The following is a 12,963-nucleotide window of genomic DNA, read 5'->3' as shown; positions in this document are numbered from 1 at the left end:
TTAATTGCCCTCTCCAAGACAGAAACAATAAAACAAATGTCTTTAGTTTAAAAACTCTGGGAGGTCATGAACAATCTGCCATTCACATGGTGAACGATCAAGAGTGAAGGACAACGCATATCATTAAAGATGTTCCTGACAGCCCCGTGTCCTGTTGTAATTGCTGACATCTGATACTTGAATCTTCTCTGCCTTTTGGAGGCTGCCTGATATGCTGGCTTCTTGTCATGTGGGGGGTTTTGGCCTTGGAATTGGAAGATATTTTTAGTATTTGAAGGAATGAAAAAGAAATAGAAAAATGGATCCTAAATGGCATCTTACTTGGAGGCAATGACTCCCAGCAATCAGGCGGTGGTGGGCTTGCACCCGCAGTTTGCAAGGTGGCAGAACACCCCCACTGCCTTCATTTCGGTGACAAACTTGGGATCATCTGTTCTCTTTATAAGATGATATCTTTCTGTAAATTAACCCTGGAATCTAACAGTTTTCCTGGGTTATTTCTTCTGCTGCTTTCCTGGATTTGAAGGGAGCGTCTGTATTACTGTTTACCACTGCAAGCAGCCACCCCCCGCCAGCCTGCCGTGCCCTGTCCCCTCTGCGGTTGGGTCTCTCCACAAGCTCTCTCCTAGAAATCTTTTTTCCAGCCTTATTGCTGACTGGTTTATACACACTGCTCCTCGTGTCAGTATTGTCGTTAGTAGAAGTGAAGGCCAAGCAATGACCCCATCAAAAAAATGAGCAATTCCATCAGTTTTCATTAGGATTGTCTAGAACTGTAGAAAACCAAAACGTCACATTATACAGGGCCAATTTTCACAACAGTGCTGTGTCTTAGATGAGATGACCTTTTAATCTAGCGGGCTCATAACCTTTTGCTGTAAATGAGCACGTGCAACCTTCAGTGGACAGTAGTTCAGCTTCTGAGAAACCTCTGATCTCTAGATCAGACACCTCTGATCTTCCCTGCGAGCCAGCCTGCTGGGGTCACTTTTATCAACTTCGGAGCTCAAAGTCCTGATTGCAGAGGCTAGTTTGGTAATTATATATACTGGATAAAACAATAAACCTCTCTGCTTGCCTTTTAACTTTTTGTAGCGCTGGCTGGTCCGAGATCACTGCTCTTCCATTCTCAACCCTCCCCGCGCAGACAGGCGCGGAAGCGTCCGTCGCGGTGACCAGAAATGACTTCCCACCGGCAGTAAGGACCATCGCAAAGCTCGTCTCACCCTTCCGTTCAGTGAGATGACATATTTTGCCCTGACAGCCTCCCGTACGTATCCCACCAACGCACACCGTAAAAAGCAAAAGGCCCGAAAGCCAGCTCCTGCAAACCGGGGTAAAACAGAGAAAACCCAACACCACCCCCTTCCCCCGGGGCCAGTGCGAGGCGAGAGGCGGGTGGAAGGGCGGCGAGATGCTCGCCGCGTTCCTGCCGGCGGTCCCGGGAGCCGTGGGGATGGCGCAAGGCCCCCGCTGCCGGTTCCCGTTCCCGCCCCCGCCGGGGCTCCGCTGCCCGGGCCGCTCCGGGGGCGAGGCGGAGCCCGGGCCGGGCCGGGCGGGCAGAGACGGTTCGCGGCTGCGCTGCGCTGGGCCGAGGCGCCATGCCGTTCCTGGAGCTGGACACCAGCCTGCCGGCCGGCCGGCTGCCGCCGGGGCTGGCCCAGGAGCTGTGCGCCGCCGCCGCCGACATCTTGGGTAAACCGGCGGAGGTGAGCGCGGGGGCCGGGGGGGCGGCGGCGGGGCCCGGGGAGCCGGGGCGGCGGTGACTGACGGTGCCACCGTTGCCGGCAGCGGGTGAACGTGACGGTGCGGAGCGGGCTGCCCATGGTGCTGGGGGGGTCGGCCGAACCCTGCGCCCAGCTACTCGTCTCCTCCATCGGCGTGGTGGGCTCGGCGGAGCAGAACCAGCGGCACAGCGCCCGCTTCTTCGACGTCCTGACGGCGAAGCTGGGCCTCGGCCCCGAGCGGTGAGTGAGGGCCCGGCGAGGGGGGGGGGGTGTGTCTGCCTCGGCACCTCCTGCGCCCTGAGGGGCGAGGACTGCGTGGCTGCCCCCCCGGGGCGGGGGGGGGGGAGACGGCCTCTTCGTCAGGTTTCTGTGGTGGGTAGGAAACACAGCGAAGAAAAGTCGTGATGGTGATGATGATGGTGTAGGTTCCTACGTCCTCTGTGAGGTTAAGGTGGAACGTAGAGCCAAGAGTAGATTGCAAACGTTAAGTGCTCTTGGGTGCCGAAGGCCCAGGCAGGCTGTTTAGGTCCAGGTAAAACCATGGACTGCTTTGCGCTTGTTGAACAGTCTGGGAAATAGCGTTCTCTGAAGGGTGAGTAGTTCCAGTTGGTGTAATTGGCGCAGAACCCCGTGGGAACTGGTGGAGCTTCGCTGTGGGGTCACCGTGCCAAATGCTGGAACAGGGCTGTTCCTGAAGGTAAGCCATGTCCCTCTCTGCCCCTCTTCCCCGTCTCCCCAAGGAGAGTAATAGCATTTCCCTGCCTCTTGCATGCTGTCAGGGTAAACGGCCGACAAGGTTACAAGCTGCTTGGGTCCTTCAGAAATGTGTCTCGTACAAACCGTGTTGAAATTCAGTCTGCTTTTCAGTTTGTGTGGATGGAGTCTGGCACCTGTTTGTACCCTGCCTGTACACAGCTTATTTTTGCTTCTGTTAAATTAACACCGTGAAGTGTGAGCCAGCAAGAGCTTAGCGCAGATTTTCTACCTTGTTGCAAACTGGGCATAATATTTATCGTAGTCGTAAAATAATGTTTCCTGTCCACTGCATTTTTGCTTTTGTACCCGAAAAAGGATCATCATCCGCTTTTACCCACTGGAGCCCTGGCAGATCGGCAAGAACAGAACAGTCATGACGTTCCTGTGATCCCTTGAGCGGCCAGTTGGAACAAAGCAATGATGAAGACGACCCAGAGATGATCAGCTCCTTCCATCTACTTGTTTCCTCTTATGATCAAATCTGTGTAGCTCTGCACCTTCACCTGTACGATTCACTTTTGTCTTTTCATCCTGTGCACACAAAGCTGAAGAGTGGGGCAATCAGCTATACTGATTTTACTAAAATAGTTCAAGGTCTTTGTCTCAAGCCTGTCTCATAGCCCAAAGGTTCTCCCGGTGCCTATGGCTAAGCCATTGCAGTCTGGTAAATGGCCATATGTGGGTCTAGAAAAAGCTCTCATAGCAGTGAAAAGTTTAATTCCAGAACATATTTGGCTTTATTGAGAACCAGAGAGGTTCTTGGGTTCATCCAGATTGCCTCGTCCTTTGCAAGGCGGAAAGATCCTCTCTCTGGCAGCAGAAGGGTCCCAGGCTGACTAAGACAAATTGTTCTCTTTTCAGGGTCCCTAAGAGGCCTTTCTGGAAAGGGATGTGATTATCGGAAGGGAAGTTTATGCATTTACATAATTTTTTTATTTAAGGCTTATGTCAGATCTTGTGCTCTGTGCTCTACCATTGCCACCCCTGGTGGCTGCTCCTACAAACTTGTATTTGTCCGCAAGATTTTCACAGCTGAATGTTTGTGTGCTGATGGCAGCGTGTAGAGGAGGGAGTTGCTTGTGAAGAATTGCGCTGTGCCACAGGAAAATATTTTGAAGATTCTGCTACTGCTTTAATTCCTGTTATCTGCCCAATTGTTCAAAATACTTTTCCTCACCCTGCTGTTACAGGGAGTTTTGGGACGACAGAGCATCTCACTGTGTTCTGTGGCTGGTATTTTCAGCTCACTGTCCCTGCAGAGAAGTGTTTTGGGCTTTTAGGACCCATATACTCCCTCGCTTTATAACTGGAATACACATGGCATTTTATTAAAACAGAAGCACGGTACTTTTTGTGTGTAATGTCATCTTTGCCTTCCACCGGTAATGAAAACATTTATCAGTTTCCTTTCCACTTTGCGACTTGGTCAGGTTGCAGACAGGGAGCCCGGAGGAACTGAGAGCATGCCTTTGGGACATGGGAATGCAAGGCTGAAGGGTGCTTCTGCGCTCCTTTGTCATTCTGATTGGAGTTTTATTTGATGATGACTTGAGGTCTCAAGATAGTTGAAAATATTCCTTCTAATTACCATTTGAAGTTGGTTGTTCTCTGTGCAGCATAAACATCTTCTATGTTTGCAAAATCTGTCAGTAATATAATACCAAACACAAATTCATGTATCAGGCTAGGGGGGACTACACCTTATCTGGTTAATAAAATGTATCGAAGCCTCTTTTGTTAAGTGTCAGTTTATTGGTTTACAACATTGGGGTTTTGTAGGTCTTAGTGCTTGGAGACAGGTATCATGGCTGCCCAGGTCTCTGCATTTTCTCAGGAGGTCTCTTCAACCAGAAGTTTTTGAAACTCAGGTAATGAACAGGTGAGTGAACTGAATCTGAGACACCCATGTAACTCAGGAGTACTCTGTTGCAGGGAAGAGGGTGGACAGCCCTGGCTTTGCAAAGGGCTTGACCAACTTGAGGCAAATACTCTGAAATGCAGAAAATAATAACGCTTTAATTCTGATCTGTAGACAGCTCATTTCCTGGAGGTCCTTCTGTGCCATGAACAAGCACAAACTCTTGCCAAAGCCTGTGTTTCCTTTAGAGAAACCCTGCTCTGCCCTGTGCCCCAGCTCTCTCCTTTTTCGGGCCAAGTTTGCCACTGCTAGGCACTACTGCAGCCTCTGTGGCTTCCCCTCGCCCTCGGCTGGTGTGGTGTTGCAGCCCCCCCCAGGGCCATTCTGACATCTCAGGATAAGCTGTGCATGCTTTGGGAAAACCTCCCATTCTGCTGTTACCATGATTACAAGTGTAGAAGCCTGGGGCTGGGGTGGCCAAGCACACCCTGGCCACACCTGGGCCATTTGCTGCCTGAATTTTGTATCGGAATGACTCCGCACAAATTGTGGCCAGAATGTAAAATAATGACCGAAGCTGATCATTTTGAGACCCTATAAATAGTGATCCAAGGTGAGACCTTTTGAGCTCTCTGAGACCCCAGTGGGCTGTGTGACCCAGTATCTCCCCCTGAGCTGGGATGCCTCTCTGGGTAGATTTCGTAGGGACTTAAAGGCTTGATTTTGTGAGGTTTGCTAACCGTCTGTTGTTGAATGCTGGCACATAAAAGTGAATAATTAACGAAACTCATGAAAGGGAAATTTTAATCATAGGTTAACCTCTGTGTGTGTGTGTAGGTAAAATTTGGTTCAGAACAGATTTATCTGTGTGTGTGCATTCGTGGTTTTGGTTCAGAACTATTTGCCTGTCTCTGTGTGGTTTGGTTCAAAACCATTTTGTGTGTCTGTGTTGTTCAGAACTGTTTTATCTGTCTCTGTGTGTGATTTGATTTAACCTCTGTCTGTGTGCAACACTTCTGTAAGTTTCGGGTGATCCTTGCCATTTTCTAATCTTTAACTAAGTCGCAAATTTAATTGTAACAAATTCCACCCAATCACTCTGTTAAATTGGCTGATGATTAAGTACTGTTAAAATTATACAACCTAATCTTGTGATCTATCTCAAAAATGTTAATAAATCCTAAATTGCTGCTAAACCAAAGCCGTGTAACAAAATCTCATTCGTGACACCTGGGAGTGACTTTCCCAGCATTGCAGCGCTGAGCAGGAAGAGATAAGGAAGGAAAGGGAAAGCTTGGAAAAGAGTATGCCACGCAAAGACGTGTGAATAAAATGGGTCCTCAGTGTGACTTTCCCACCCACTTCCATGTTGTGTCTGCCTTCTGGCGTTATCTGACAAAACATCCTAGAATAATGCATAATCATGGTGGAAGTGCTGGGTCAAGGACCATCTAGAGAATGATATGGTTCATGGACTTTGAGCTTTCTTATATAAGAGCAGTTAAAATATTAATCAAAGGATTGATAATTTGCTTATGAATTGTTTGCATGTTGGTCTGAGCCAATTGATAACTTTTTTGGTGCCGGGGCTTGTCAGCACAGAACGAGGTTCAGAGAGTCCTATGAGCTTGCGGCTGGCTGTTTTCCTTCATAAACTGCTGATGCTGAATATGCTTTTTATGTTAATGTGGATCTGAAGAGATGGCCTATTTTTCCTCTGCTGAGCTAACATTAGAGTAGGTTCGTACAATATTTTAGGGCTCAAGAAGCATACCCTGCAAAGGGGTTATGCAGCCCCATGAAACCCACCCTAGAGCACGCACACAGAAACCAACGGAAGTAGGAAACATTTTGTCACATCTCTGTTGCTTGTGTTTCCTAGCTGGAGAAAATTAGGTATGCCACCCTTATCTAAGTCTCAGCAATAATGTTATAAAATCCCTTTCCCTAGAATGCTATGTGCAGATTGTCCCTCTTCCATGGTAAGGAGCCTGCCTCACATCTGGATTTAGTATTTGTCAGCTATGGTAGATCTTTTTACCATTGCACTGACTCTGTAACTTTCCAGGTTTAACCTCCTAAGATTGACTAATATTTCTGCTCCCAGAAAGGGCCTCTGTTGGTTTGTTTGAGAACTCTGTGTAGGCATGTTTGCAAATTCAAAGGTAAGTACCTGATTTTGAACGCTGTGTAACCATTTCCTAGCTTCAAACCTTTGAAGCGAGGACAGTATTTCTGTGTATTTGCACAAGAGGACCAGCGAGGCCCTGAGCACACTGAAGGGCACTACTGACAGAAGAGTATTACAGGGTCACAGTAGCCTTGGAAGTTATTCTCCAAGCACAACAGTGTGGTGCTGCTGTCCACGGCAACCCTGTTCTTAGTTTGTCAGGACGGAAAGATAGGCTTTAATTTTTTCCATGAATGGGACCCCAAGTTCACACGTTCAGGATGAAAGTTTGTCATGATGGAAAGATGGGCATTATTTTTTCCCCATGAACGGGAGGACCCCGGAGTTCACACATTCAGGACAAAGAGGACTCTTCCTTGTAGTGCTAAATGCTGATTGAGTGAAACGCCTGAGCACAAACTTAACCAGTGTGATGTGACCTGTCGTAACAAGAGGTGGCTTTAAACCTGTGGTTACACCCCACAGACAGAGCAAGGCCCGAGCCTGCCCTTGTCATCCTGTCTGCTCAGAGGCTGTCCTGCCGCCGCGCCCGCACCAGGCGGCCTCCATCGGGCGGCAGATGGCATGCCTTTTCTTCAAGACTCGCTGCGATATGATCACCTTGCATTTAAATAAAACTATTTCCACCGGGAGCCGTCGCGGTTACTGCCTGCCTTGGGCCGCTGCCTCACGTTGTCCCGCTGCCAGCACACAGAAACACCCCCCCACACACACACACCTCCCAGGGGCATAAAATCACGTCCCCATCTCCGTGGCTAGCACCACGGCAAGTTTTAGCGAAAACCAGTAACTCCGGGATGATTTCCACACCCAGCAGAAAGAGCATCGGGAATTTATTGAAGCTTTTCCACACGCATCCCACACAGGCACAGGCCTCGACGCCTGACAGACCCGGCTCTCACCGCGGCCCCGCCCGTTCGCCCCTCCGCGCCTGCCCGTCCCCAGCGTTCCGATTGGCTGTCTGCGGAACGGCCGCTCGGCCAATGAGCAACGTCTTTATTGGCGCGCGGGGCTCCGGGGGGTTCGGAGGAGGTTACCGTCTCCGGGGAACCGCCGCTCGCCTGAGGGAGCCGCTCCGGGAGCCCCGCGGCGGTCGCTCCCCGCCGGCCGGGAGCAGCGCCGGCATCCCGGGGGCGGCCCTGCGAGGTGAGTGTCCCGTCCGCCTCAGCCCGGTGGCAGGCGCCGGAGGGGCCGCCGGGGCTTTGGCCCTACCCCCGGGCAGGGCGCCGGTGAGGGCTGCGAGAGCCCGGCCTGAGGCGGCGGGTCGTCGGCTGCTCCCCTTCACGGAGCCACGGGCAGAGGGGAGCGGGGGCTCCCTCCCTCCCCCGCCTGCTCCCGGCCCTTTGTGCCAGCCTCCGGGAAGAGCAGCCTGGCAAGCAGCGTGAGAGGCGTCCCCGCTCCTCTTTGCGGGAAGCGACCGTATTTCGGTAAAAACGGCTTTTGCTAAAATGAGGTCGGTGGCGATCTTGGCAATGTTAAAAACAAAAAAACAAAGCAACCCAAAAGTGAGGTGGCTTTTTTAAAAAACGAACGTGTATTTGCAGTGTACGGATCCCAAGTGTAGCAACAACAACAAAAGCCAGGAAAGCCCAAGTCACTCCCTTTGTTTCTTATTCTGAAGTTGAGAATCACACAAGCAGTGGGTGAGAACCGGAGCTGACGTTTGAGATTTTTACTTAAGTTTTAAACTACTGAGGTAAAAGAGAAAAGATTTTGAAGGCAAAAGGCTTTAAAGAGGTATTGTTGCCTTTTGAGGATGTGCTTCCCTGTCATAGCCACAGATTTATAGCCGAGACACTCTTGTAACTGAAACAATTCAAACCGATTTGTAATACTTTTTATTAAAGACTAATTCTTTTTTTCCTGCCTAATTGATGCAGCTATGTTGCTCTGAAAGTGCTTGTAGTGACATACTTAATTCCTAGATGTTATGACACTGTTGTAACTCAGTCCACAGTTAGGTTTATAGCTGTGTACAGTGCCTGGTTAAAAAAAAATAAAATGAAACAGCCCCCCCCACCTGCCTGACACACCAGTATAAAAGCTGTGCAGAGGCAATATCCTTGTCCTGTTTTTTCAAAAGTGTTACATTGTTCTGTTCAGTTGTGCTCTCTCAACTTGTGAACACCAGAGAGGAGAGGTGCTAAATATTTGTTACAAACTTTCTGTAAAAATGTAGAGTTAAAATTGTTTCCCCACCTTTTCTGTAGTTGCAGTTTCACTGGCTGTCTAACCACGGAAGTAAGCTCCTGACTGTAGTCTCTCTCCTGTTGACTTCCTCTGCCATCTTGAGCAAGATTATGTGGATTCAGCAAAAGACTTGAGCATATCTCTGAATATAGGCATATTTGTAAGTGAACTTAAAAAGACTTGATTTACATATGTAATTGATTTGGGATCATGCAGTCTTATTTATTTAGATGTCATAAGCATCTGCGCTTTCTGTTAAAACCTGTGGCATTCAATATTTCTGGAAGAGATAACCATTACTCTGTGCATATATTTTATCCATATGCAAAGTGGACAAGGAAGCCTTGTCTTGAAAGAGAGTTGAGGTTTTATTCATGTTTATTTAGTGACTTAAAGAGAAAAATGCTTTATTGCTGTGCAGTTGTCAGTCTGATTTAGCTGCAAGCAAGGAAAGTAAGTGGTGCATGGGCAAGCAAAATACCATTGCTGAATGAATGAAATTCCTGTCAAAGCATTATTTTCTCTACATGCAGAACTAATCACGATGATGTATAAGTCAATTCAGCTTACAGTTCAAAACTCCCACTGCTTCCTGCTGTGGTTAATTCTGGACTTATTGTTCTATTAATGTGGTCTCCAATATTAAAGACACTTTTTAGCCTGTCTTGCATGTGTTGTCTTTTTGTTTGAATTGATGGGGAGGTTTTATCACATAGCAGTGAAGCTTTTCTAAAACAGCAGCGCAGAACTCTTTCATATTTTTTGCCTTTACTAATACAATGTTTCAGGCAGTTAATAGAATATAAATTCTGGGTTTAGTTATGAGGAGAAATGACTTGCAGATTATAAACGTATATTTTGCCTTCAAACTTTTCATCAGTGGTAAGAAGACTGGAAATATTAGTATCCTTCCTTCAGAATGAAGAAATACTAGTTAGTAAAAGTTGAGGTTCTTTTGTTTGCATAAATTTAATACATCTAAGTGCATATGCAGTAGCTATAACTTGCTTTTGCATTAGAAGTAGTCTGTAGAAGTTGGTCAGCATAGTTGGAAAAGACAACTCTGTTATAAACACTGGTTTTGTTCTAGTAGGGATAGCAGTAATGAAAACATTTTTAATTAGAGGAATTTCCAGGCGCAGACAATGTTTTGAGCAATGGGTCAACTAGCCACTCTGGCCTGCTGCAAGGTCAATCTGACACAGATAACCTTCATTTTTTTTCTTTTTCTGTTCTGTAAATATCCATTAAGTGCTGTGGTTTCTAGACATGAGAGAGCACTCTGGTTTATGCTATAGTTAAAAGGTGCGGAAAACTTCCCCCCTTTTTTTTTTAAAGGAACGGAAGATAAACTCATAAGCTGTAATGATTCATGCTCATAAAATGTCAGAGTATTCAAGAAGCTTTTTTGGTTTTAGCATTTGTCATTAAAGGGATTCATGTTGTAATGTTGTTAATGTAATGTATGTTCATAAAATATTATACAGCAACTGAATAACCTTATAGCTGTAATTACATTGCCAATACTTACACTCCCCCTCTGACTGCCAGGACTAGAGTCTTGAAAGCCATCCTGAAGTAATGGATGTGCTTAAATTCATATTTTATTCTCTGTTTCTAGTTAAAATTCAGTTCAATGTTATTGTTCCTATGTGGTAGGGCAATTTATCTCTTGGCATGGGGTGGTGGTTAATTGGTTATTGATTAAATTATTCCCAGCCTGTCTTTTACTTCTGAATGCTTTCTTTATGGACAGAATAAATAGTCTAATCCTGTTTGCTTTCCAGACCTGTTTGTGTTAGGCCCTTCCTCCTAGTCCTGGAGAAAGACAGTGTGAATAGCTGTGAACATGGTAAGGGCTTATTGGGATGGTTTTAGAGATGTTTTGGTAGAAATAAAATAGAAAAATTTCTCTTTCCCTATGACTAAGAATAAATTAGCATAATGAGAACTTTATTTGTGGAGTGATTGTAGTTATTGATAAATTTAAGAATTTGAAAAAATTCACTGTAATGCACACATCTGTTCTAGGGAAGTTGTTGCTTGCAAGACACTTGAAATTTTGTTTTTTCATCTGATTTTTTGGGGGGGAATTGTTTTGATATTTTATTGTTCGCAATTAGTGATGACTAAATTCATTACAGTTCTTGTAACTTTATGTAGAGATCTCTCAGTACTGTCCATTTACCAAATAAAGTTAAAAAAAAAAAAAAAGAGAAAAATCCAGTTTGCAAAGTAAACTGTGACACATGTAGATGTAACATTTATTTGTCCCACCTTGACTGTCATTCTAGATTCGAATCGCAGCACTGAATGCCAGCTCCACGATTGAGGATGACTACGAAGGTACCTTCAAAAGTCATAAGACACAGACAAAAGAAGCTCAAGTAAGTAAACCTGCAGTTTTCTTAATGAAGCTTTGTCTTGATGGGATTTTTGTCCTCTCATTGCAGGGATCGTTCAGCTATAATTCTTTGTTTTTAAGAAAGTTGTGTTACTGTCTTATCTCTTGAACCCTCCTTTAGCAAGCTAAAACTTCACTCAAATGAGTTGTATTAGGTCGGTAAGGCTAATGCTCTGCTATACAGTCTGAATGTGGACTGCTATATAGCAGAAAGTATTGAAAGTGTGAAACCACTGATACTCATCATAAATATATTGTAATAAGTATATTTAATAAAGTTGCCCTACAAAATAGGTTCTAATTTTTTTAAACCACAGGAAGCAGAAGCTTTTGCTTTGTACCACAAAGCTTTAGACCTTCAGAAACATGACCGATTTGAAGAGTCTGCTAAAGCTTATCATGAGCTGCTTGAGATTCGTCTTCTGCGAGAGGTCAGTGACCTTTAGAGAATGAAACTCTAGAAACTATTTTATTTTGTATTACTTCATTTCTTATTGGCTAATTAGAAATGTCAGTGTTCAATTGGCAAGTTGTTTGCTGTTCTTCTTACTTGTCTAATTCCTAATGCCCCTGTTGCATTTATTTTATCATTTCTAGGCAGTTCTTTCTGGTGATGAGAAAGAAGGGCTGAAACATCCAGGCTTAATGTTAAAATATTCCACCTATAAAAACTTAGCACAACTGGCAGCACAACGGGATGACTTAGAGACAGCCATGGAGTTTTACTTGGAGGTACAGTACAGCTGAAATAAAACACTGGGACCTCAGTGTTTGCAAAAACTTGCCAAAATACAGATGTACACCTTTCAGCATATATAATTTGAATGTGTACTTTCTGACATTATATGTGATATAACTGGTCCACCATTCAGTCCCCAAATCAGAACCCTGCTGAAAACTAAAGCAGTGCCAATCCCTATAGACAAGTGGCTGTGCGTGTCTGAAATGTGAATAATGTTGTTTGTTATGCTTTCTAGGCTGTAATGCTAGATTCTACTGATGTCAACCTATGGTATAAAATTGGTCGTGTGGCGATAAAACTAATTCGCCTACCTCTGGCTCGTCATGCTTTTGAAGAAGGTCTCAGGTGTAATCCTGATCACTGGCCTTGTTTAGATAACCTTATCACAATCTTATACACACTCAGTGACTACACAAGTAAGTATAGTACACCAAAAAAAATCTCAAGATATGTGTAATTTTACGTATCAGTAAAAAATTGTAACAATGCAATCGTATAGGAGAAAGTGTATCTTGCATAAGCAGTACATCAGGGTACGATAGAGACTTTTTTATTTCATGATAAAGTAGAATGGTTTGTATCAATTCTGGTTACCCTAGAAATAAATGCCTGTGGTCTGTTAGATCAGAGCCTCTGCAAGAAGTTTCCCTGTTCTCTTGCCTTTCAATGTATGTTAATTTTGTCTTTCTAGTCATTGCCAGCCACATAGTTCCAGGGCTTGGGTATAAAACTACAGTCTAGTTCATAGTAGTATGATTAGCTGTAGTTACAGCAGTTGATACAACTGACCCTAAGAATTTACATTTGAGTAGTATCCAGTGGATGAACTGATTCAAAGGAAGTTAGGAGAGAAGTTGCAAGATGGCAGAAACGTTGAATCTGATTCCTTAGGTTTGTCCTACTGGAATGATCCTAATTCTCATCATGTAATTACCCATGCGAGCAAAAACCTGGTGGAATACATTGCTTGTTACACTAATGGAATCTGTAGTTAAGACATTTGGTAACATGAAAATGGTATATGATTGTGATTCTGCTTTATGATTCTAATTTCTTTTGTGCAGGAATGGAGTCTTGAAAGTAAATAAAAGATGT

General features: G+C 45.2%; 2 protein-coding genes across 6 annotated transcripts in view; both read left to right on the top strand.

Annotated features, from left to right (window-relative positions):
• The first annotated feature begins 1,439 nt into the window (after window positions 1-1,439).
• On the top strand, window positions 1,440-4,215 carry DDT (D-dopachrome tautomerase). Its single transcript, XM_049806315.1, has 3 exons — window positions 1,440-1,709; window positions 1,792-1,967; window positions 2,799-4,215. The coding sequence occupies exons 1-3, from the start codon at window positions 1,602-1,604 to the stop codon at window positions 2,869-2,871; spliced, it is 357 nt and encodes a 118-aa protein (XP_049662272.1). The 5' UTR covers window positions 1,440-1,601; the 3' UTR covers window positions 2,872-4,215.
• A 3,338-nt stretch (window positions 4,216-7,553) lies between these two features.
• Window positions 7,554-12,963, top strand: part of CABIN1 (calcineurin binding protein 1) — a 121,125-nt gene continuing 115,715 nt past the window's right edge. For all 5 annotated transcript variants that reach the window (XM_049804401.1, XM_049804397.1, XM_049804399.1 and 2 more), the window contains exons 1-7: window positions 7,554-7,678; window positions 8,743-8,882; window positions 10,510-10,574; window positions 11,017-11,109; window positions 11,444-11,557; window positions 11,724-11,858; window positions 12,104-12,284. In XM_049804401.1, coding sequence (XP_049660358.1) covers window positions 10,572-10,574; window positions 11,017-11,109; window positions 11,444-11,557; window positions 11,724-11,858; window positions 12,104-12,284 — 526 coding nt within the window. In that variant the 5' untranslated portion in view covers window positions 7,554-7,678; window positions 8,743-8,882; window positions 10,510-10,571. The remainder of the gene's footprint in view (window positions 7,679-8,742; window positions 8,883-10,509; window positions 10,575-11,016; window positions 11,110-11,443; window positions 11,558-11,723; window positions 11,859-12,103; window positions 12,285-12,963) is intronic.

This window comes from Accipiter gentilis, chromosome 7 (assembly GCF_929443795.1).
Source record: "Accipiter gentilis chromosome 7, bAccGen1.1, whole genome shotgun sequence".
Taxonomy (NCBI): domain Eukaryota; kingdom Metazoa; phylum Chordata; class Aves; order Accipitriformes; family Accipitridae; genus Astur; species Astur gentilis.
This window is presented reverse-complemented; position numbering and strand designations above follow the sequence as displayed.